Source organism: Chiloscyllium plagiosum, chromosome 23 (assembly GCF_004010195.1).
Source record: "Chiloscyllium plagiosum isolate BGI_BamShark_2017 chromosome 23, ASM401019v2, whole genome shotgun sequence".
NCBI lineage: Eukaryota > Metazoa > Chordata > Chondrichthyes > Orectolobiformes > Hemiscylliidae > Chiloscyllium > Chiloscyllium plagiosum.
The window spans coordinates 3,466,607-3,490,686 of record NC_057732.1 but is presented as its reverse complement, the minus strand read 5'-3'; the positions used below and the strand labels follow the sequence as shown (position 1 = coordinate 3,490,686).

The window sequence follows — 24,080 nt, the reverse complement described above, 5'->3', positions numbered from 1 at the left end:
AGGGAAGTTTGCTGCCTAATCACTACATTCTGTCTGACGGTTGCCCAATCTTCTTTTCCTGAACTTAGAGTCATAGAGATGTACAGCACAATATCCTTCAGGCCAACTCATCCGTGCCGGCTAGATATCCTAGATAAATATAGTCCCATTTGCCAACATTTGTCCCATGTCCCTCTAAACCCTTCCTGTTCATATACCCATCCAGATGCCTTTTCAATGTTGTAATTGTACCAACCTCCATCATTTCCTTTGGTACTTAATTCCATTCACACAGTACCATCTGTGAGAAGAAGTTTCCCCCATGTCCCTTTTAAATCTTTCCCCTCTCAACTTAAACCTATGCCGTCTACCTCTGGACTCCCCCCGACCGCAGGAAAAGACCTTGTCTATTTCCCTATTCATGCCCTCATAAGTTGCAGGATGACCACATCCAAAAACTTGCTATCCACAAACATCTCGGCTTTATTGTATTTGGTACTCGAGTCCCAAAACCCAGAGCTAGAGTTACTCCACCCAGAAGCACCTCCTGCACGTACAGCCATCTAGACCATCAGGAGTATCTACAACTTCCCACATAGTGCAGAATGTACACGTCACAGACCTGAGATCCCCAGAGGCACCTTGACTAAATAAAATGTACTTTTTTGTAACCTTACACCTACTTAAATAACGACGAGCAAATTCTAAGATACAATGTCAAACAACCAGAAACCCCCTAACTCTGTCAAAAGAATCAAATTTAATTTTGAAGATATTAATTACCTATTGGAAGGTGTAAGCTGTACTCAAGGTTTTAACTTAAATCAGTACTCAGTTAAAAGAGCCAGGAGAAACACCCAGTTACCTCCCGGGACTCCTGTGAGGCCAAACTTATCTGTTCCTGGGACCTCTCCGCTCATTGTGCTCCTTTTAACCTCGCTGCCACTGCACCTGAAATCCACACAGGTCCATTGCCGAAGTATCGACGTCTGTCTTACCTGTCCTATCCCTTTCTATGTTCAGTGATGCATTATCACAACAAGCAATAGCAGAGATTATTATCAGTGCTAAGTGTTAACACTAAGTATGCCACCCTTTTCTTATTGAATTACAGAACTATGGAATGGTTACAATATTGAAGGAAACTATTCAGCTCTTTGTGACCATGTTAGATCTCTTTCAGAGCTATTCATCTAGCCCCACTGCTCTGTCTTTTCCCTGTAGCCCTGCAAATCTTTTATCTTCAGGTGTTTAATTGATTTCCTTTCGAAAGTCATGATTGAATCTGTACCCATTACATGCTCATGCAGTGTATTCCCAATCTGAACTACTGTGTAAAAATGTTTTTCCTTATAATCTCTGGCATTTTTTCCAATTACAAGAACTCAATGACTTTTGGTTATGAACCCTTGTGCCAAAGGGTTTCTCATTTCTGGAACCTTTTGCATAATTCTTTATTACACTCCCTCAAATATATTCTGAAACTGTTGTATCCATAATTGTAGACAATACTGTAGCTGATGCTGGACTTCATTTTAGAAAGAAGTTACATTAACTTCCTTGCTTTTGTATAGATTGCCTTGATTTTTATGCTTTGATAAATGCTTTCCAAATCTGCCCTGCCACCTTCAATGCTTTGTGCACATATAACCTAAGTTCCTTCTGCTCATACATCCTCTATCCTCTTTAAAATTGTACCCTTTAAATTATACTGCTGTTCCTTGTTTTTGTTAACCAAGTGTATCACATCACACTTTCCCATAATCAGTTTCATCGTCACACATATGCCCAGTGCACCATCCTGTCTCTATGCTCTTGAAGTTTATTATTGTTCTCATAATTCACAAAGTTCATAATATTTCTAAATTTTGTGTCATTTGCAAATTTTGAAATTGTACCTTGTGCGCTGAAATCCTGGTCACTCAGCCAACATTGTATCCATGCTGCCATTGTACTTTTCACTCCACAGGTTTTAATTATACTGGCAACACTTCACCAAATGTTCTTTAAAATCCATGTGCATGACGGTGGCACGGTGGCACAGTGGTTAGCACTGCTGCCTCACAGCGCCAGAGACCCGGGTTCAATTCCCGCCTCAGGCGACTGACTGTGTGGAGTTTGCACGTTCTCCCCGTGTCTGCGTGGGTTTCCTCCGGGTGCTCCGGTTTCCTCCCACATCACAAAGATGTGCAGGGTCAGGTGAATTGGCCATACTAAATTGCCCGTAGTGCTAGGTAAGGGGTAAATGTAGGGGTATGGGTGGGTTTCGCTTCGGCGGGTCGGTGTGGACTTGTTGGGCCGAAGGGCCTGTTTCCACACTGTAATCTAATCTAATCTAATCTAATCTAATGACGTCAACTGCTCTCGGCTTAACAACCCTTACTTCATCAGAAAACTCAATAGTTGTATCTGAGTTTCCCTTTATATATCCCGTCCTAGCTTTCATATCCAATTTGTCCAAGAGACGATTAACTTGGTTTAGGATTTAGTTTCTAAATACTTTCCCATAGCTGAAGCTAAACTGGTTGGCCTACAATTATAGTGATTATTGCACCTTACTTTAAACAGTTTACAAGTTTCATAACATTTACAAGTTTCTTGTTCTCTGACATCACTCCATATCAAATGATGATTGGAAAATAATGGCCAGAGCCTCCAGAGCTTTCGTCTTTACTTGCCTCAGCATCTTCAGATGCATCTAATGTCATCCTAGTGGCTTACCAACTTTGAAATACAGGCAGCTTTTCTCATACCTTCTCTTTATCAACTTTTATTGTCTCACTACCTCCATCAACATCATCTTCCTTGGTAAAGACACATGCAAAGATTTCATTTAGTGCCTCAGCCAAACCCTTTGTTTCATGCATAAATCAACAATTTGTGAATTGCAGACTTTGTTTTAATAAAGTGAACTCCCGTTCGCTGTTTTATGATTCCATCCCCTGTATTACCAGCTGGCTGTGATTTATTCTGCTGGTGCATCTATTGCAACAGGTTATTGTCTGTGTGTGTGTACTTTGTTTTGCTTCTATCTGCAACTGAGTTGGGGAAGCGAACATTGGAATATTTTGCTGGAGTGCTTACTGGGATCATGCACAGAGTTGGGGGTTGGGGCCAAGGAACAGGAAGAGAGAAATAGATAGATAGGGAACAAAAGAGGGTGCAAATACAGCAATTTCCACTGAATGTTGGAGAGTAAGCAGGGCATTTTGTAAGCAGAGGTTCAGTTGCTGGCTATCTGAAGCTTCGACATATGGTGACTTTACAAGAGAGGATGTATGTGTGTGGAAAGGGGGAGGTGTGAAACAAAGGGCAGACCACTGGCAAACCTCATCACTCCCCACACCACCCATCCCTAAGTTATGCCTGATCCAAGTTCACCCAATCACTGTTTGAAAGCAGGTGGTGTGGGGATTGGGTTGGGTGGATCTGAGAGTCTCAGCCCCTCATCCTCTCTGAAACCCAAGACCCATCAAAACCTCCAGCTGTTCACAGCATCCCAGCCCTTTAGCCACCTCCTCAAAAAAAAATTTTACTCGCACCAAAAAAAACCTTCCAGAAGTTTCAAGATGCTTAATGGCACAGAGTGGGTTGTGGATAAACTCCACTCTGCAAGAAACTGGGAATACAACAATACATTGGGAAATTTTGCTTGTAAAACTTGGCATTTTTGTTACTGATCAGAAATGGCCAGGTTCGCTAAAATGGAGTCACCAATCCTGTTTTTCCTATAGGCCCCATTACTTTTATTGCGTGATTTTCTGCAACACCGAGTCACACAGGAAAGCAACTACTGTATTATAGGAGGACTGCACGTACATGCATTGCAAACCTAATTTTGATCTTATTCCCAAGTGCAATCTGACTCTCTCATTTCTTTGTGCCATTTGTTTTCTCTTTCTAATGTTGAAATATGGTTCCGATCCTGCTACTTAATTTGTTTAAACCATCCCCTACAACCATAACACCTTACAAGGACAATGGTCAAATTTCTGTTGGGGTGCAACCCATCTATCCTGTGCAGGTCCCAGTGTCCCACGAATTTAAAGCCCTCCTTTCTGTTCTGTCTTCCTTTCTATACTAACTTATAAATATATGATGTGGAGGTGCCAGTGTTGGACTGAGGTGAACAAAATTAAAAATCACACAACACCAGGTTATAGTCCAAAAGGTTAATATGGAAGTAGAAGTTTTCAGAGCGCTGCTCCTTCTTCAGGTAGATAGTGGGGCAGGATCATAAGACATAGAATTTATAGTAAAAGATCAAAGTGTCATACAACTGAATCGAAAGCTGCAACCCATTCTAAGTGATTAAGACTTAACAACAATCTAGGTTTGTTCAATACATCACATCAGTTGTATGACACTTTGATCTTTTACTGTAAATTCTGTGTCCAATGATCCTGCCCCACTCACCACCTGATGAAGGAGCAGTGCTACAAAAGTTTGTACTTCCAAACAAACCTGTTGACTATAACCTTGTGTTGTGTGATTTTTAACTCTGTAAATATATAAAACTTAAAAATTTAGAACAGTGTATTTCATTTTAACAGATATACCTCTTACTAGATCAATGTCTTACGAGAGTAAATCTTTGCGTCAGCATTACAATGTTGCAGCGACTGCATTTATCAATTTTACTATGCTTGAGCCAGCAGCACAAAATAAGAATAGCCAGATTATTAAAAGGGTTTGGGCCTAGATATACAAGAAAAATAAATGAAAGATCAAAGTTTGTGCGAAGATTCGTAGCTCGGGTGCTCGTTGCTGTGGTTCTGTTCGCCGAGCTGGAAGTTTTTGTTGCAAACGTTTCGTCCCCTGGCTAGGCGACATCATCAGTGCTTGGGAGCCTCCTGCAAAGCGCTTCTTTGATGTTTCCTCCGGTGTTTATAGTGGTCTGTCCCTGCCGCTTCCAGTTGTCAGTTTCAGCTGTCCGCTGTAGTGGTTGGTATATTGGGTCCAGGTCGATATGTTTGTTGATGGAGTTTGTGGATGAATGCCATGCCTCTAGGAATTCCCTGGCTGTTCTCTGTCTGGCTTGCCCTATGATAGTAGTGTTGTCCCAGTCGAATTCATGTTGCTTGTTGTCTGCGTGTGTGGCACCTAAGGATAGCTGGTCGTGTCGTTTCGTGGCTAGTTGATGTCCATGTATGCGGATTGTTAGCTGTCTTCCTGTTTGTCCTATATAGTGTTTTGTGCAGTCCTTGCATGGCATTTTGTACACTACATTAGTTTTGCACATGTTGGGTATTGGGTCCTTCGTTCTGGTGAGTTGTTGTCTGAGCGTGGCTGTTATGAGTCTTAGGGGTCGCAGTAGTCTGGCTGTCAGTTCCGAGATGAACCAACAGCCACGAAACGACACGACCAGCTATCCTTAGTAGCCACACACGCAGACAACAAGCAACATGAATTCGACTGGGACAACACTACTATCATAGGGCAAGCCAGACAGAGAACAGCCAGGGAATTCCTAGAGGCATGGCATTCATCCACAAACTCCATCAACAAACACATCGACCTGGACCCAATATACCAACCACAACAGCAGACAGCTGAAACCGACAACCGGAAGCGGCAGGGACAGACCACTATAAACACCGGAGGAAACATCAAAGAAGCGCTTCGCAGGAGGCTCCCAAGCACTGATGATGTCGCCTAGCCAGGGGACGAAACGTTTGCAACAAAAACTTCCAGCTCGGCGAACAGAACCACAGCATAAATGAAAGATGCATCTCCTTTTCTGCACTCAATAGTTTACAAAATTCCCTTTAAATATTTGAATAGATGTTTCTGTTGTCAGTCAGCAATAATCACCCTTCCAGGCTGTACAATCTCTTGTTGGCCATTTAGGCTATATTGAATCTGCATCAGCTTCTGGAAGTTATCCTAGAGGCGGAGGGAGAAAAAGACGACTTTAAGATTACAGCTAGTTTCTAAAAAAAAATCAAACAGAGCAATGAATTAATAATAGTAGTGAGTTAAATTTGTTTACTTACCCCTTGTTTCATTATGTCATTAGCATGGTTTGCTACTTCTACAACAATGGCAAGAGCAGCTGACAACAGAAAGATAATCATCAGTATCTTAGTATATGAAAGTCAAAAATGCTACTATTTTATAAACAATTATTTGAGATGATTTAATACCTTGAGTATCTTTGTAGTCAGCACAGTCTTTTGACAGGTTCTTCATATAATCTGGAATACATAGAAGTTTCAGTCAGAGTATGCCTTAAGCTACTTGTAGGTTAAAAATATACATTTTCTCCCAATGGCTGGGTACCTTTATTCAATACATGAAAGAACCAGAGAGAGCAGATGTGATCTGTATTGAAGATCACAAATGTGGTTCAATAGCCCCTTTGAAAATGACTCCAAAAGGAACAATGGATTTAAGAAAGGGTTCAAATAGTCATTAACCAGCCTGCCTATAGTCACCATTAAGGCTCACTTCTTAGAGCAATCAGAAATGAGGAGTAAATACTGGCTTTGACAATGACATCTAGTTCATAAGTATGTATTTTTAAAAAACTGCAATATTAATATTAGAATCTTTGACATTGTAACCCAGTTTAAAAAGAAATGTCTTTGAGGCGAGAAGAGAAAGATGGAAAAGGAAAGGGGAAAATATATTTGATTGTCAAATGTTACTATAAGATTGTCAATTCCTTTCTTTTAAAAAAAACGTTAGACAGGATCTAAAAACATTAAGGTTATGTTGATTTTGAAAAAAGTAATATTGAATGTGGTTTCCACCCTGCTAAGTAATGTAATCATAGAAACATTGAAGATAGGAGCAGAACTAGGCCATTCCACCCCTCAAGCCTGTTCTACCATTCATCATGATCATGGTTGATCATTGAGCTCAATGTCCTAATCCCATCCCCCACCCTCCCCTCCCATATCCTTAGATCCCTTTAGCCACAAGAGGTATGTCTACCTCCTTATTGAAACCACAATGTCTTAGCCTCAATCACTTTCTGTGGTAGTGAATTCTGCAGGCTCCCCACTCCCTGGGTGAAGACATTTATCCTTATCTCAGTCATAAAAAGCTTACCCCTTATCCTTGAACTATGGTCCCTGGTTCTGAACTCCACCACCATCGGAAACATCCCTCCTGCATCTAACCTACTGGTGTCCTGTTAGAATTTGATAGGTTTCTATTAGATCTCCTCTCATTCTTCTAAGCTTCAGTGAATACATCCTAACCAACTTAATGTCTCCACAAACTTCAATCCTGCCATTCCAGGAATCAATTTGGTAAACCTTCACTGCACTCCCTCTGCAGCATGCATATCCTTCCTCAGATAAAGAGACCAAAACGGGCACACAATACTTCAGGTGAGGTCTCATCAATGCATTTGTTAAGACATGGGATAAACCCCTCTGCTAATTTAAACGAACCACACAGAAAGATTCATTTCATGCTGTAGTCTGTTAAAATTTAAGAGGCAAAGAACTATCCCAAAGGTCACTATTGAAAGTAAAAATTAACAACTTTATTTTGGATGTAGGTTTGCTCACTGAGCTGAAAGGTTCATTTCCAGACGTTTCGTTACCTTACTAGGTAATATCTTCAGTAGACCTCATGCGAAGCAATGCTGAAAATTCCTGCTTTCTATTTATATGTTTGGGTTTCTTTGGGTTGGTGTTGTCATTTCCTGTGGTGAAGTCACTTCCTGTTCCTTTTCTTAGGGGTGGTAGATGGCGTCTAACTCGATGTGTTTGTTGATAGAGTTCCGGTTGGAATGCCATGCTTCTAGCAATTCTCATGTGTGTCTTTGTTTGGCTTGTCCTAGGATGGATGTATTATCCCAGTCAAAGTGTTGTCCTTCCATCTGTATGTGAAGATACTAGTGAGAGAGGGTCATGTCTTTTTGTAGCTACTTGGTGTTCATGTATCCTGGTGGCTAGTTTTCTGCCTGTTTGTCCAATGTAGTATTTGTTACAGTCCTTGCATGGTATTTTGTAAATGACATTAGTTTTGCTTGTTGTCTGTATAGGGTCTTTCAAGTTCATTAGCTGCTGTTTTAGTGTGTTGGTGTGTTGTGGGCTACCATGATGCCAAGAGGTCTGAGTAGTCTGGCAGTTATTTCCAAGGTGTCTTTGAAGTAGGGGAGAGTGGCTAGGGTTTCTGGAGGTGTTTAGTCTGCTTGTTTGGGTTTGTTGCTGACAAATCGTTCATTGGGTACCCATTCTTTTTGAATACATGGTATAGGTGATTTTCATCTGCTCTGCGTAGTTCTTCTGTGCTGCATTGTGTGTTGGCTCGTTGAAATGTTCTGATGCAGCTTCATTTGTGGGTGTTGGGATGATTGCTTCTGTAGTTCAATATTTGGTCTGTCTGTGTTGTTTTTCTGTAAACGCTGGTTTGAAGTTCCCCATTGGCTGTTTGCTCTACTGTGACAGCTAGGATTGGCAGTTTGTTGTTGATTTCCTCCTCTTTAGTGAATTTTATGCCAGTAAGGGTATTATTGATGGTCTTGAAGGTTTCCTCTAACTTGTTTCGTTTAGTGATGACAAAGGTGTCATCCATGTAAAGGACCCAGAGTTTGGTTTGGATGGTTGGCAGAGCTGTTTGCTCAAGTCTCTGCATTACTGCCTCTGCTAAGAACCCTGATATCAGAGATCCCATGGGTGTTCCATTGGTTTGTCTGTAAGTTCTGATGTTGAAGGTGAAGTGGGTGGTAAGGCATAGGTCCACTGCTTGATGATATTCTCCTTGTTGATGAAGTTAGTGGTGTTTGGTGTATGTGCCTTTGGGTCAGATGTTACCAAGTAAGGTAACGAAACGTCTGAAATGAACCGTTCAGCTCAGTGAGCAAACCTACATCCAAAACCTCAACCTGAGCTACAAATCTTCTCAAAACTCGCTAACAACTTTATTCTTTAACAGAGAATATTAAATCCAACAACTATTTACAACTCCTTTCTCTTAAACCTATCTTTTACCTGCCACTCGACAATACTAGCCCAATAAAAAATCCAAATTAAGCTATACAAAAAAAAATTCAACTTTCAAAACCAGTCAGCTGTTGAATCATCTCTTTGTATCTTCCTCTGCAGATTTTCTTCTGTCGTCTTTTCGATGTTCTGCTGCATAAATTTCTTACAGACAGATACCTTTCAGAGAGCTGTTTTGCTGGCAGTCTGTACTTGTTGGTGGCTTGACAGTTCTCCCGCTAACCGTTCAAAATTTCCGGTTTTATATCCCAAAATATTGGGTTGTTTCTTTGGTTTTAATATTATCAAAATACTAAATTCAAATTTGATTGGAGTTTGGTATCTTGGGCCATAATTTAAACTGATTGGCTGAATTTGAATTTGTTTTTGTATCGTGGCAACTCATTTGCTGCTATTTGTTTCGACCAAGTGTTACATTGTTACTTCTTTCAGTACTCTCTGTCTCTCTCTAAGTCCATACCAACTTCCAGTCTTTCTTAAAGGTACAGTATACCTCTAAACCTTCATAACACTGTCCTATCAGAAGGATGTTGTGAAACTTGAAAGGGTTCAGAAAAGATTTACAAGGATGTTGCCAGGGTTGGAGGATTTGAGCAATAGGGAGAGGTTGAATAGACTGGGGCTGTTTTCCCTGGAGCGTCGGAAGCTGAGGGGTGATCTTACAGAGGTTTATAAAATCATGAGGGGCATGGATAGCATAAATAGACAAAGTATTTTCCCTGGGGTGGAGTCGTCCAGAACTAGAGGGCATAGGTTTAGGGTGAGAGGGGAAAGATATAAAAGAGACCTAAGGGGCAACTTTTTCACACGTGGTGTGTGTGTGGAATGAGCTGCCCGAGGCTCATTCCACACACACTAGGTGGAGGCTAGTACAATTGTAACATTTAAAAGGCACCTGGTATAGGACTGGAAAGGTTTAGGGGGGATATGAACCAGGTGCTGGCAGGTGGGACTAGATTGGGTTGGGCTATCTGGTCAGCATGGACGAGTTGGACCGAAGGGTCTGTTTCCATGCTGTATATCTCTATAACTCTGTAACTGTATGACTACAGCAAAACATCCATGTTCCTAGACTCAAAGCTTCTTGTGATGAAGGCTAACATATAGTTTGTCTTCTTTACTGCCTGCTGTACCAGTGCACTTACTTTCAGCAACTGGTCCAGGTCTCATTGAACATTCCTGTCACTCAATTTACAGCCATTCAAAGAACAATTTACATTCCTATTTTTGTTTCCAAAGTGGATAATCTACATTTATCCACATTATATTGCATTTGACATGCATTTGCCCATTCACTCAGACTGTCCAAATCACACAGTAATATCTCTGCATCCTCCTCAAAGCTCACCTTTCCACCCAGTGTTGGATCATCTGCAAATTTTGAGATTTTTACATTTAGTTCCTCATCTAAATCATTAACATATATTGTGAGTACAGAGGAACCTCGATTATCCGAATATGAATAATCTGAATTACAGATTATCCGAAGGGGATCTCAAGGTTCCGATAAACATTACATCAAAGAGCTGTTTCAACCCTGATCGCGTCTTTTGTTTACAGGCACAATGATTAAAAATGAACTCGGCTCACTGAAATGCACAGTCCTGGACAGTCCAGGCACCATCTCCAAATGACTGACCTCCCGCTTTCTCTCTCTTCTCACACTTTCCCTGGAGTTCTACTTAGGGGTGTACCCTAAACACCCCCCCCCCCCCAGATAATCTCTTCAATATTGTCCTGTACAGGGCAGAGGTGGAACCTGTCAAAATGTTGCAGTAAAACGTTTGTGTCTATGCTATTTGGAGACTTACCCCACAAAGGCAGCAGCAGTCTTACTGTAGGTATACAGTCTGGCTGCCTGAGGTGGGGGGTGGAGGGTGGGAGAATGTGGACGGGTGAACAGGGTTGGGGGTAGGCAGGGGGATGGGGTAGAGGCAGATGGACTTGGGGGTGGGCTGGGGCGATTGGGGTTGGGGCAGGCAGGGGGTGGCGGGCAGGGGAGGGGAGTTGGGGGTGGATTTGGGCTGGATGGACTTGGGGGTGAGCGCGGGGGTGTGGTGTGTGGGCTGACTGTGCATGGGGTAGGGAGTAGGCAAGGGGCGGGGTAGGCAAGGGGCAGGCGTCAGGGGGCAGATGGGCTTAGGAAGCGAGGGCTCGTGCACAATGTGCTGCTGCCTAGTCTCCTGAACGGGGAGCAGACTTACCAGAATACTCCGAGCCCCAGAGGAAATCAATTAACCAAATAATTAATTATCCGAACGAAATAGTGCCCGCCCACCTCGCTCGGATAATCGAGGTTCCTCTGTAGTTGGGGTCCTTGTACCCTGTGGTACCCCACTAGTCACTGTCTGCCATTCAGAAAAATACCCATTAATTCTTACTCATTGTTTCCTGTCTGTTAACTAATTTTCCATGCATCTCATTACACTACCCTCAATCCCATGCACTTGAATTTAACACATTAATCATTTATGTAGGACGTTGTCAAAAAGCCTTCTACAAATCACAATAAACTACATCTCCTGGCTCCCTCTGATCAGTTATAGTAGTTACATCCTCAAAGAATTGCAGTATATTTGTCAAGAATGATTTCTCTTTTGTACATCCATGTTGACTGTGTCTGATTCTATCCTGTTTTGTACGCGCTCTGCTTTAATATCCTTGATGGTGGACTCACTATCAACGTCAGACTCATTAATCTATAACTCCCTAGTTTCTCTCCATACCGGGGTTACATTAGCTTGCGTCCAATCTGTAGAAACTGTTCCAGAGTCTAAAGAACCTTGGAAGCTGACTGCCAATGCATCCACTATTTCTAGGGCCACTTCCTCGTGTAACCTGGAAGTAATGCAGCCTTCAATCCTATTAATTTCTCCAATACCATTTCTCCACTAATACAAATTTGCTTCAATTCCTTCCTCTCACTAAACCCCATCATTTCTGGTATGTTATTTGTGTTCACCCTTGTTAAGACAGAAACAAAGTATGAATTGAATTCATCAACCATTTCTTTGTTCCCCATTGTAAATTACCCATTTCTGACTGTCGTTTTCATTAACCTTCTCCAATTCATTTTTTTCAATATTAGGCAGGTTTGGATAATCTGATCATGCTTGCTACCAACAACTAGTTTCTTTAAGACCTTATTCGTAAAATTGGTTCTTCTTCAGTTCTTAAGTTAACACTGTTCTGTGCTCAAAGGCTTGCTGAGTTTCTCTAGCATTTTCTACTTTTATTTTAGACTTACAGCATTTGTGCAGTTGTTAGCATACTCAGGATTGTTGAGAAAATGCTACCCCATCATGGAAATGCACCTAGCATACAAGTGTAGGCTGCTTGAGACAATTAATTTGGTATTGTACAATATGCATACAAGGTCTTGGCATTTTCATTGGGACACTGCATTGCAGTAGGATAGAAACAGAAATGCTCATACTCATCAAATACCTCTTCCCATTTAACTTGGAAGATAGAAACACCAAAAATAAAGCTACACGCCACGACAAACTCTGTGCTTTTGGTGAGCATATGATTGGACAAAAATGCTGCATGTTTAGGGCTCTTGTTAATTGCACTGCCAAACATTTTTTCAGAAAACAAATTTGTTCTGGTGAGTACAAGACAAAATACTTTAAAAATGTGCTTTGCTTTTCAGCAAAAAATTAGTTTAAGTCCTCTAATCTATACCAAGTACAGAATTTCAATATACCAACATTTTTCTTTAATAGTCGAGAGTATTATGCTGGGAAAACACAGCATCCAAGGAGCAGGAGGATTGATGTTTTGGGCATAAGCCCTTCATCATGCTCAAAGAGCCTTAATTGTCCAGCATATCAATTCTGAGCATCAAGAAATGTCACCTACACATTAACTTCAGCATAAGAAAATTTCATTTAACTGTGGTAGAAACAATATAGGTTGAGCCAGAAAAATTACAAACTGAACTTTTACCTGTTTGTATTATAGGTCAAAATACAGTATCATAGAATCACGCAATTCCGACAGTGTGAAAGCAGGACATTCAGCCATTCATGTCACACTTTGAAGAGTCTCCCACCCAGATCTCTCCCCCCATCCCTTTACCCTATCCTGGTAACCCTGCATTTTCCATAGCTAATCCACTTAGCCTGAACATCCCTGACACCACAGGCAATTTAGCCTGCATGGTGGGAGGAAACCAGAGCTACCAGAGGAAACCATTGCAGATACGGGAAGAATACAGTTGTCCAAGGCAAGAATTGGATCCCTATCACTCTGAGGCAGCAGTACTAAAAACTGAGTCACCATATTTCTGACAGTAGCAGATCATCATACTCAATTACAGTAATTATGTGTAACTAGCAATAAAAAAATTAGGTTTTTTTGTTATTGCTATTTTTGTTTAGCAGCAAGAAAGTGGGAGTAACGACCAGGGGGCTGCCAGGAAGGTAAATCACTGCTTGAGGAACTTACCTCATGAATAGGCAGAGCGCATGCTGAGCAGGAGCAGACACCCCTATCAGCATTCCGAAAAGACCATTCCCTCCGCAACTCCTTTATCAGGTCCACAGTCCCCACCAGCCCACTCCCCACCACTGGCACCTCTCCCTGCCACTGCAGAAAGTACAAAACCCGCACCCACACCATTTCCCTCACCTCCGTCCAAGACCCCAAGGGATCCTTCCACATCTGTCAGAAATTCACCTGTACCTCTACCAATGCATCCGTTGCACCCAGTGTGGTCTCCTTTACATCGGGGAGACAGGACGTCTCCTTGCGGATTGTTTCACAGAACATCTCTGGGACACCCGCATCCTCCAACCCCACAGCTCCATGGCTGAACACTTAAATTTCCCCTTCCACTCCATCATGGACCACCTCCACCAACAAACCGTTACCACCTGACGCCTGGAGGAGGAATGCCTTATATTCCACCTTGGAACCCTCTGTATTCTCAAAAAGGAAAATTAAGGTAAACAAGGCAAGAGCTTCTGGTTGACAAAATCGACGTAAATTAAGATAACGAAGAAAAGGTGTATTTTGACTGATGTCAAATAGAAGATCCAATTGAAAACCAGGTTGAATATTGAAGCTCAGTGGGGGGTGGGGAGGGGAGTAGCCAATATGTTAAATGAATACTTCACATCCATCTTTTAAAAGAAAATTGATGTTGCAAAAGCCAAGAAGAGAAAGGAGTTAACTCAGTCACTAGAAGGGCTAACATTTGATAAGAATGAGATGTTGGATAGTTGATAAGAATCTGGGACTGGATGAGATACATTCCAAGGATACTAAGGTGGGTTACTCTTCAGAGGATCAGTGTGGACTTGTTGGGCGAAATGGCCTGTTTCCACACTGTAGGAATTATATTGTGATACAAAGAGAATGGAAATTGGAACTGTAAATGGTAAATATTTGAGAAAAAAAGGAAAGAAAGATAAGGCCAGTCAGTTTAACTTCAGTGGTGGTCAAAACTTCTGGAAACAATAATTTGTGACAAAATTGAAACTCACATGGACAACTGCAGGTTAATTAAAACAAAAAACTAGCATGTGATTCTTAAGTAATATCACGTTTAATTAACTTACTGGAATCTTCTGAAGACGTAACAGAGAGGGTTGATGAGAGCAATTTTATTGATGCACATGGACTTCCAAACAGACATTTGATACAATATTGTACATTGTTTTGGGGAGGTGATGGGCTAGTGATATTATCGGTGGACTGTTAATCCAGAAACCCAGTTAATGTTCTGGGCATCCGGTTTCAAATCCCATCATAGCAGATGGTGGAATCTGCATTCAATAAAAATCTGGAATTAAGAGTCTAATGATGACCATGAATCCATTGTGGATTGCCAGAAAAACCCATCTAGTTCAGTAATGTCATTTAAGGATGGAAACTACCATCCTCACCTGATTTGGTTGACTCTTAACTGCTCTCTGGGTAATTAGGGATGGGCAATAAATGGTGGTCTAGTCAGGGATACCCTCATCCTGTGGAAGAATTTTAAAAAGCCTTTGAGCAAAGTCTGAGCTTATGAAATAAAAAGGACAGTAGCAATAGGAAAAGGAATTGACTGGTTGATAGGATCAGCAGTGGTTGATAGATGTTCTTTAAATTGGGAAGGTTTTCAGTGGTGTTCCCTAGTGGCCAATTTTGGGATCCGTGCTTTTCCTTTTTCTATTTTGACACTTCCTATTTTAATATATATTAATAACATGTACCTTGTCCATAATTTCAAAATTTAAGGTATGAAACCAGGAGGCATTGCAAAAAATGAGGAGCATGGTATCAAATTTCGAAAGGCGGACCAGTAGCAGCTGTCAACCAATGTGGAGAAATGTGTGGTGATACATTTTGGTCGGAAAATATGAACAGACAATATAAAACTGAGAGTACAACTTGAAAAGGAGTGCATATCCATAGGGACATTGCTGTTTATGTGCATACGTCAGTAAAGATGGTAGCACAGGATGAGAGAACAGTTGATAATGCATATATTATCTCAGATTTTAATAACTGGGGTGTAGAGTACAGATTGAGGAGGTTATGTTGAAATTATACAAGTTGCTAGTTTAGCGTCAGCTGAAGCACTGTATCTAGCTCAGGTTGCCACACTTTAGAAAGGTCATGAAGATACTGAAGAAGATTCAGAAAAAAAACTTCCAAAAATGTATCCAGTGCTGAGGGATTTGGACAGAGCAGACAAAATTAAACGTTGAAATTCATGAAAGGCTTGAAAACAAGAAGGTACAGATTTAAAGTATTTGGCAAAAGAAGCAAAAGTGATATGGAAAAAAAACCTTTATCACACAGTGTGATTAGGGTCTGGAATGCACTGCCTAAAAGTTTCTGGTGGAAGCAGGTTAAAATGAGACTTTCAAAAGGGAATTAAAAAGTTATTTTCAAAGGAACAATGTGCAGATTAATGGGGAGAAATTAGTAAAGTGATACAAGGTGAAATGTTCATTCAGAGAGCCAGTGCAGACATGATGGGCAGAAAGGCCTCTTCTGTGCTGTAATAATTCTGTTATTCTGTGATTAGCCCGATAGTTTCAGTCTTGCTGTAAGTACCATTTACTTTGCACCAATGAAAAGCGTGCTATTCAAATCTGAGCCTTGGGGGCAACAGGACTGAAAAAAAAGGAAATAAACAACTAATGGGGAAAGGTAGTTCACTATTTCAATTTGATATGGTATGTGAATGTCACTCCAGTACATTATCGAACTAAATTTAAGGAGTGCCTCAGGATCTTGGATCTCATCCATCTTTTCAACCTGCCTAGAATTAATTTCAATGTTTTGATAATGCCAAAACTACCATCTGCATTTTACCTGTTGGAAAGGAGCCTTGTGACTATGTGTGACCACACATGCATCATGACCTACCCAGTGTTAAGAAAAGAGTTCCAGTCAGGCAATACTGAACAAGACACTACATGCCCAAACCGATGATGCAGTTGCAAATTTGAGTTCCACGGATATAGCGTAAACATAGCAATGGAATATCTAACTCAAGCGTAGCCTCATCAAAACGTTGACATAGCAAGTTATTGATGTGGTATGTGTAAATGGAGACTCAGCACTACCCTTCCCTCCAGGTGAGAGAAAATTAGGTAACAAAGTCTGACTGCATCAATCATACTATTCCTAGCTGACAGCAATGAAAACTAATTTTATATGGAATGAAGATTCCTGAGCTCTTCATAATTATGAAGTAAACAAAATAAAATAACATTTTATTATTTTACTTAGTTCTAATTTTGCATAAAATGAAATTAGTAGCATTCCACAACAACGCCTCCAACACACACTGGTGGTATACAAAGGCAGAAGAATTTTCATATTGTTCTTTTAAATAGTCATTTGAACAGTAAACTAAAATTCAGTTTGTTCTTTGTTTCCTATTTTCTGAATCAGGTTTTTTCCTATGTTTCCTTTGTTTCCTATGTGCTATTTTCTGAATCAGTTTTCACCAAATTTATCAACTAAACAATTCTCAGTTATTTTAATGACACTGGTGTACACCTAAATAGATGGTGTGGCCATGGAACCATGAACTCTAGGTCCAATGCACACAAATATTTTTATTATTTTCCCTCGGACAGGTTTTCCATTGATCTGCTCTAATTTCCCCAATTATGCATATTTCTTACATGTACGCAATTCTTAAATTTGCACATTCCTTACACAGCTTACCACGCTCCATTGAATGCTCAAATTCACTTTTGCGATGGAGCAATCCAACACACAGTTGAGAAATCCAATAAGCGTTTCCAAACTATTGTTTACCATAAGCCTATCTTCACAATTTAAAATGCACATTGGGATTTGTATAGCTTCATGCACTATAACATTGGCCTCATAAGCAATCTTCTAAAATAGGACCTTTTGATCAACTTACAAGCTGAATGCAAAAACAGAATGCATCAAAACTATCCCACAGGGCAAAGGCTAGCCTTATCAGATCATTGTTGATTATGTACCATGCAAACTCATAAATGGACCACAGGCTGCCAACTGTTGAAGATTTGAAGTATCTAGTCTACCTCAAATTAATCTGGAAATGCAAAGTATCTCAAAAATGTAGTCAACAACTTGAGCAAGCTATTTTGCACTGCTCCTAAGGTGATCCAAGTGTATTTTCCATTAACAGGATGCTGTCATCAGCCCAAAAACATGTAATGCCTTCATTTTGCACAAAGTTTAGTGGAAGAGCAATACTGGGTATCTTAATGACTGGCAGATTAAATAGTATGTTCCTTTAAATGTTCTTTATAACATTAGTAGACTATAAATATTCATGCTGTCCTTGCAAACCCAGAATAAAGTGTCAACCAATAAATGTGACTCTGTGATTGAGCAGAACTTGCTGAATAATCCTAGTGACATCTTACACAAATGATCAATTTAAGATAAAGCACTCAAGCTGGTAATGTGGCTCTGTCCACTTACTAAAAGTAATGTAGTTTCAGTACATAGGGACCTGCTCTCTGTAAATAAAAGTAAAATGTCCATGCCTTGTACCTTTTTTGAATTTCATGGTAGCTCAAGGAGCCTAATGTTCCCCACATTCTACATGGCAAAGCCTCGGCTAGAGTGGACTTGCCGATCCTTTTCTCCTGTGATGTAAATTGTTGTGATTGTTTCTACATGTGACTTGATCAGTGTAAGACAAAATCCTTCAGCTGCATGTAACATTCTTTTGCAACCTTACAATAGCTATGTCTCAACTTTTTTGCTTCATGTTCAAATAAAGATCAGATGTTGAGGAAGCTGGAGTTGTGTTGGGCTGCCCTGTCTAAATAGTGAATTTGAGCATTCATCAGAGCTTAGTAAGGTGTGTATGGGTGGCTGCAAATTCAAGGATCGCATATATATCAGAAATATGCATTGAGTAGGAATTTAGAGCTCATTCAGTTGAAAATATATTTCCCATGGGAAGGTTTAAAAAAGTGTTTGTGCAGTGGATCTAGAGGGGATCTATGGCAACGCCATTATTTAGATATATATAGGTGTCACTCAATTGTTTAAGATTAAATTAAAGGCATGCAACAGTGTGGGTTCCACAGGAACACCTGACCTCAATTCAGCCTTGTCCAAACATAGACAAAAGAATTGAACCCACAGATGAGAGGAGTGTGATGGCCCCTGATAATAATATAACATTTCACAGAGTTTGTCGTCAAGGATGTCTAACAAACCTGAAGTCAATGCAAATCAGGAGGACAAAGCTCCATTGCTGGAGTCAAACCTAGCACATAGGTAAAGGCTATGACCCTGGATTTGATTATCTCAACGCAGGATATTGTTGCAGGGGATCCTCAGAGTATTAACATCTGCTGATTCAGCAAGGACCTTCTGTCCAAAGTAAAATCAGAAGGGGAATATTAATTGATCGTTGCACAATTTTCAGCAGTGACTCCTCAAATACTGAAAAGGTCTGTCCACATTGTTACCACACAAGAGTCGAACTCCTCTGCTAATTAAACGAAAATACCCAGAGAAGATTGCCTCGCCTCGTAATCTGTCAAAAAAGTGTGTATGAAAGAAGATCCCTGATTTCCACTGTATAAATAACAATTTATTTACTTAACCCTAACAGTGAACAGTAACCAAAACTATTAACAAACAGAAGTGTCCTCTAACTATCCCTTAGCTGACCACAATTCTATTAATATTGTTATGAAGGTGCGAAGGTACTGTATCTTTAAGAAAGTTGAAAAGCTAGCAAGAAGAGCATAAAGTGTTCTGAACAAGGTAACAGTATAACACTTGGTCAAAACCAATAGTACATCTGTGTTGCTATGGAATAAAAACAAATTCAAGTTCGGCCAATCAGTTTAAATTATGCCCCAAGATAAGAGAATCCAAGCAAATTTGAATTTAGTATTTTAATAAAATTAAAACCAATGAAATGATCTGATGTTTTGGGGTATAAAACCGGACATTTTGAACAGCTGGAGAGAGAACTGCCACGGAGACTGCTAGCTCAAGAGCTCTCTGAAAGGTATCTGTCCGTAGAAGGAGTTTGCACAGCAGAACATCAAAACTGACTTGGGAGAATCTACAGAGGAAAATCTATAAAGGAGAGTCGACAAAGCTGGCTGGTTTTCAAACATGATGTAGTTTTTTGTAAACCTTAATTTTTTTTTAAAATCAGACTAATTTTATAGAGTGGGAGGTAAAGGATAGACTTAAGAGAAAGGCATTATAAATAGTTGTTGGCGTTAATATTGTCTGTTGGACTTAAGAAATAAAGTTGTTAATGTTTACTTCAAATAGTGACCTCTGGAACAGTTCTTTGCCTCTTGAATTTTAACAGATTACAGCTCGGGGTGAATGTTTTCTGTCTTGCTGATTTTAAATTAGCAGAGGGGTTTATACTGTGTCATAACAATATGCTGTTCCAATAACACAATTATTAAACATTACATTAACTTAATTTCTCAAAGTCCATACAGTCTCTTATGCTATCTTCTTTCCAGTCTTCCGATTCTGCTGTCTTCTCCCTGAGTCATCATCTTACTTCTTATACAGGAAAAGGTACCTTTTGATAAGATAGTTCCTTGTGAGATTTCTTTGAGAGCGAGATAGTGATTTCTTCAGATGGCCTTTGCTCTCTGGCTCTTTGGCAGCTGCTCTGAACAATTTTCAAAATGCCCTCATATTTTATACTCTCAATATCGTACCCTCTCATTGGTACAAAGCTGTCAAAACAATAAATTCAAATTCATTTGGGTATTGGTATCCTGGGCATAATTTAAATTAATTGGTTAAATTTGAATTGCTGCCAAAACAGCAACCAAAACTCAGGTATTCATTTAACAGTCAATTGGAACAGCTGTCTCTTAGTTGTTCTGTATACTGGCAGCTGTGGCTGTACTTTAAATTTAGAAAACACTAAAGCGTCCGTATACTCTTTCAACTTTGTAACAATATGCAGCAAGACCCAGACAACATTCAACTTTGGGTTGACAAGTGGCATGTCACATTAATTGCCAGACATTGTCTTGTTGGAGATGATCAATCTTTAAATATTTTCCTTGATCAGAACATCTATCGCTCAACTTAAATATTTTTTCTCTCCTCCATGAGTACAGAGTCACAATGACATGTCCACATCTGCAGCAAATTACCAATTTGCCTTCAACAGCACTTTCCAAATCAGGAACTTCTAGCACGTAGGACCAGGGCAGAAGATACATAACACCATTCTCTGCAAGTTCCCTTCCAAGCCACACACCATCATGACTTGAAACAATATCGCTGTTCCTTCACTGTCACTTGATCAAAATCTCATGACTCCTTTGATATCAACATTGTCAGTAACAGATTAGGTGTTTGAAAGTGGGTTACGTGGCTGAGGATTCCGAGCTTCTAAATTATTCTTGTGGTCAAAGTGTTTATATCACTACTGAGCTGAAAATGTGTTGCTGGAAAAGCGCAGCAGGTCAGGCAGCATCCATGGAACAGGAAGAAGGGCTTATGCCCGAAACGTCGATTCTCCTGTTCCTTGGATGCTGCCTGACCTGCTGCGCTTTTCCAGCAACACATTTTCAGCTCTGAGCTCTAGCATCTGCAGCCCTCACTTTCTCCTGTTTATATCACTAGTCCAGTTCAGTTTCTGGTTTATGGTAACCTCCATCATTAATATTGATGTTGATTGTAGGGAATTCAGCAAAGCTATTGCCACTGACTGTCAAAGGCCAAAGGTTAGATTCTCTCTAGCTGGATATTGTCATTGCCTGCCACTTGTGTGGGGCAAATGATACTTGCCACTTGGCAGTGCAAGACAGGATGTTGTCCAGGTCAGATGCATTTGGACATTGATTGCTTCAGTATTTGAGAAGTCACAAACGGTGTTACATATTGTGCAGCCATTAGCAAACATCCCCAAATCTAACCTTACAGTGGCAGGAATAGGTTGAGTACATCGTGAGGGTATGGTTCCTTCTCCATGAAGGTATTAGCTATTCTCTGATGCTCTTCCCTCCAAAATTATTTTGATAACATGAAATAAAAGCAATCCAATATTAAAGGTATGAAAAATTGATATTGTTGGCATAGATCTATAGTTGGCATATGGAAGATGAATGCTGTGGCTTATACTCCATTGTTGAATGGATAAATGTGATGCAGCATACACAGTCAAAATAAATGCCAATCTCAGCTCTGGTGACAATGGACATATTGAACACGCTCAAAACTGGACAAGAATCCTATCCTGCTGTTAAGCAACTGCTATGATAATTGTGAGGTGAGAGTGTTAGATAATTAGAAGCCAGACTCAGCTATGAATGCCCTAGAATTGTACGGGTCATTAGTCAAACATGCAGAAGGTTGCTTGATTAAGATTTTGAAGGTCCTTGATTATATTTATTACTTTGTGATTCAATAGATTGTGAAATGAAGACATGCTTATTTTTAAATGCGAGAAACTATTTTGGGAAACTAAGTAGAAATCCTCACCATTTGAACTTATTTATCCATACAGACAGGTTTCACCCATTCTCAGTTGTATAACTAGGTTAGAAATTCAAGCCACCATGAAGCAGTTAACATGCTAGTTTTCTCAGAATTAGGGCCAGGATGTAATTGATGAAGGAGCTGAAGATGGTTGAGCCAAGGACAATACCCTGTAGACTTTCTGCAAAGATGTTCTCGGACTGAGATGACCAACCTCCAAAATCACAATCATCTTCCTGTGTACCAATGGTGAGTTTTCCCTCATTCCCACTGACCCCAGTTTTGTTACGTCTTCTTAATGCCACACTCAGTCAAATGCAACTTTGATGTCAAGGCCAGTCACTCTCAGTGAAATGAAACGTGAAGATATAAAAAGGAATTATAATAAGCAATTTTTTAAAGCAAAGCCTACATGAATGTTATCTTCAAATCAAAATAGAACAGTACAATATAAGAACAGGCCCATTGGCCCATATTGTTGTGCTGAACATAATGCCAAATTAAACTAATCCCCTCTGTCTGCCCTTGGTCCATATCCCTTCATTCATTGCATATTCATGTGCTTATCTAAAAGTCCCTTAAATGCCCCAATCTTATCTGTCTCCACACCCATCACTGGCAGTGCATTCCAGACTCCTACCACTCTGTGTAAACAATTGCCCCATCACATTTCCTTTGAACTTTCTCCCTCTCACCTTAAATGCATGCCCCTTAGTATTAGACATTTGAACTCTGGGAAAAAGATTCTGAACTTCAACCCTATCTATACATTTCATTATTTAACAGATCTTTATCACAGTCCTCCCTCAGCCTTCGCCACTTTACAGAAAGCAACCCAGGTTTTTCTAGCCTTTCCTCATAGCTCATAACCTCTAATCCAGGCAACATCCTGGTAAAACCTCTTCTGCATCCTCTCCAAACTTTCTATACCCTTCTTAGAATGTGGCGACCAGAACTGAACACAATTCTCTAAGTGTGGCCTGACCAAAGTCTTATAAAGCTGTAACATGACATGCTGACTTTTGTACTGAACTCCCCATCCAATAAAGGCAAGCATGCCATACGCCTTCTTTACCGCCCTATCTGTTTGCATGGCCACTTTCAGGAAGCAATTGACTTGAACCCCAAGATCCCCAACATCAATGCTGTTCAGGGCCCTGCCATTAAGTGTTTACTCTTCCTTAACATTTGATCGCCCGAAGTGCAGCACCGTACAGTTATCCGGATTAAACTCCATCTGCCATTTCTCCTTCCATTTCTGCAACTGATCTATATCCCGTTGTATCCTTTGACAACCTTCTTCATTACCAAATTTCACTGATCTTTGTAATGTCTGCAAACTTATCAATCCACCCTTTACATTTTCATCCAAGTAATTTATATATATCACAAGATGTTCAAAGATATTTCTCTTGAGGCAAATGATTCAGTTAAATTAGTTGATATAAAGCATCAAAGATGTAAGGAATAATTTCTGTCTTTAATGTAAAGACAGGTCAATGCTACTTTCAAATTGCCATTATTCATTGTTGCTTCAATGCATTCAATATGAAAGTATGAGACTCTTAAAAGTTAATTAAAGAATGATGTAGGCTACATTTTAAATTTTCCTACCATGGGTATGCAGTAAATATAATACCTGGATCTACAATGCAGTCTACCCAAAATTACTATGAACTGACAAGACACACCACAAGGAGTGTTGCAAACAGTAGTATGCTTAGTTTGCCAGCTTAAATCAAAAACATACTAAATTAGAATCATTATACTGAAAACTTTTTTAAACATTGTATTACAAGCCAACTACAATGCAACATAAACACACCCTGAATGTCTAATGTATCTTGAATGATGTTGTCTTCCATCAAATAGTGGGAATATATTTTAATCACTTCAGCATGAACATATATTTCAGAAATAATGAAGTAACAATACCTGTTAGAAGCAGCTTGTATTGTGGAATCCTCTGGACAGGTTTTAACAGGTAATGCTTGAGTGCCAGATTTGCACAGCGAGTGCTCATCTAAAAGAAAAGAGAAACTCGAAATTTTGCAGACGAGAAGATTCATAAACCAGTTGTAATACATTGGAGCACTTCATGTGATGTATTTTGGAGGCTACATAAGAATTAAGTCTTACATCTAGCCCATAGAAAATACAAATGTGTTGCAGCAAAATGTTAAATTT

At 40.0% G+C, this 24,080-nt stretch overlaps 1 protein-coding gene across 4 annotated transcripts in view; it reads right to left on the bottom strand.

The window, feature by feature from the left end:
- fgd6 (FYVE, RhoGEF and PH domain containing 6) overlaps positions 1–24,080 on the bottom strand; it is a 140,813-nt gene that overhangs the window by 64,942 nt on the left and 51,791 nt on the right. For all 4 annotated transcript variants that reach the window (XR_006315036.1, XM_043713308.1, XM_043713310.1 and 1 more), the window contains 4 exons: positions 23,829–23,916; positions 6,126–6,176; positions 5,976–6,034; positions 5,794–5,865 (listed from right to left, as the gene is read on the bottom strand). Coding sequence is in view for 3 of the 4 variants with exons in the window: in XM_043713308.1 (XP_043569243.1) it covers positions 5,794–5,865; positions 5,976–6,034; positions 6,126–6,176; positions 23,829–23,916 (270 nt within the window). In the remaining variant the exon portion in view is untranslated. The remainder of the gene's footprint in view (positions 1–5,793; positions 5,866–5,975; positions 6,035–6,125; positions 6,177–23,828; positions 23,917–24,080) is intronic.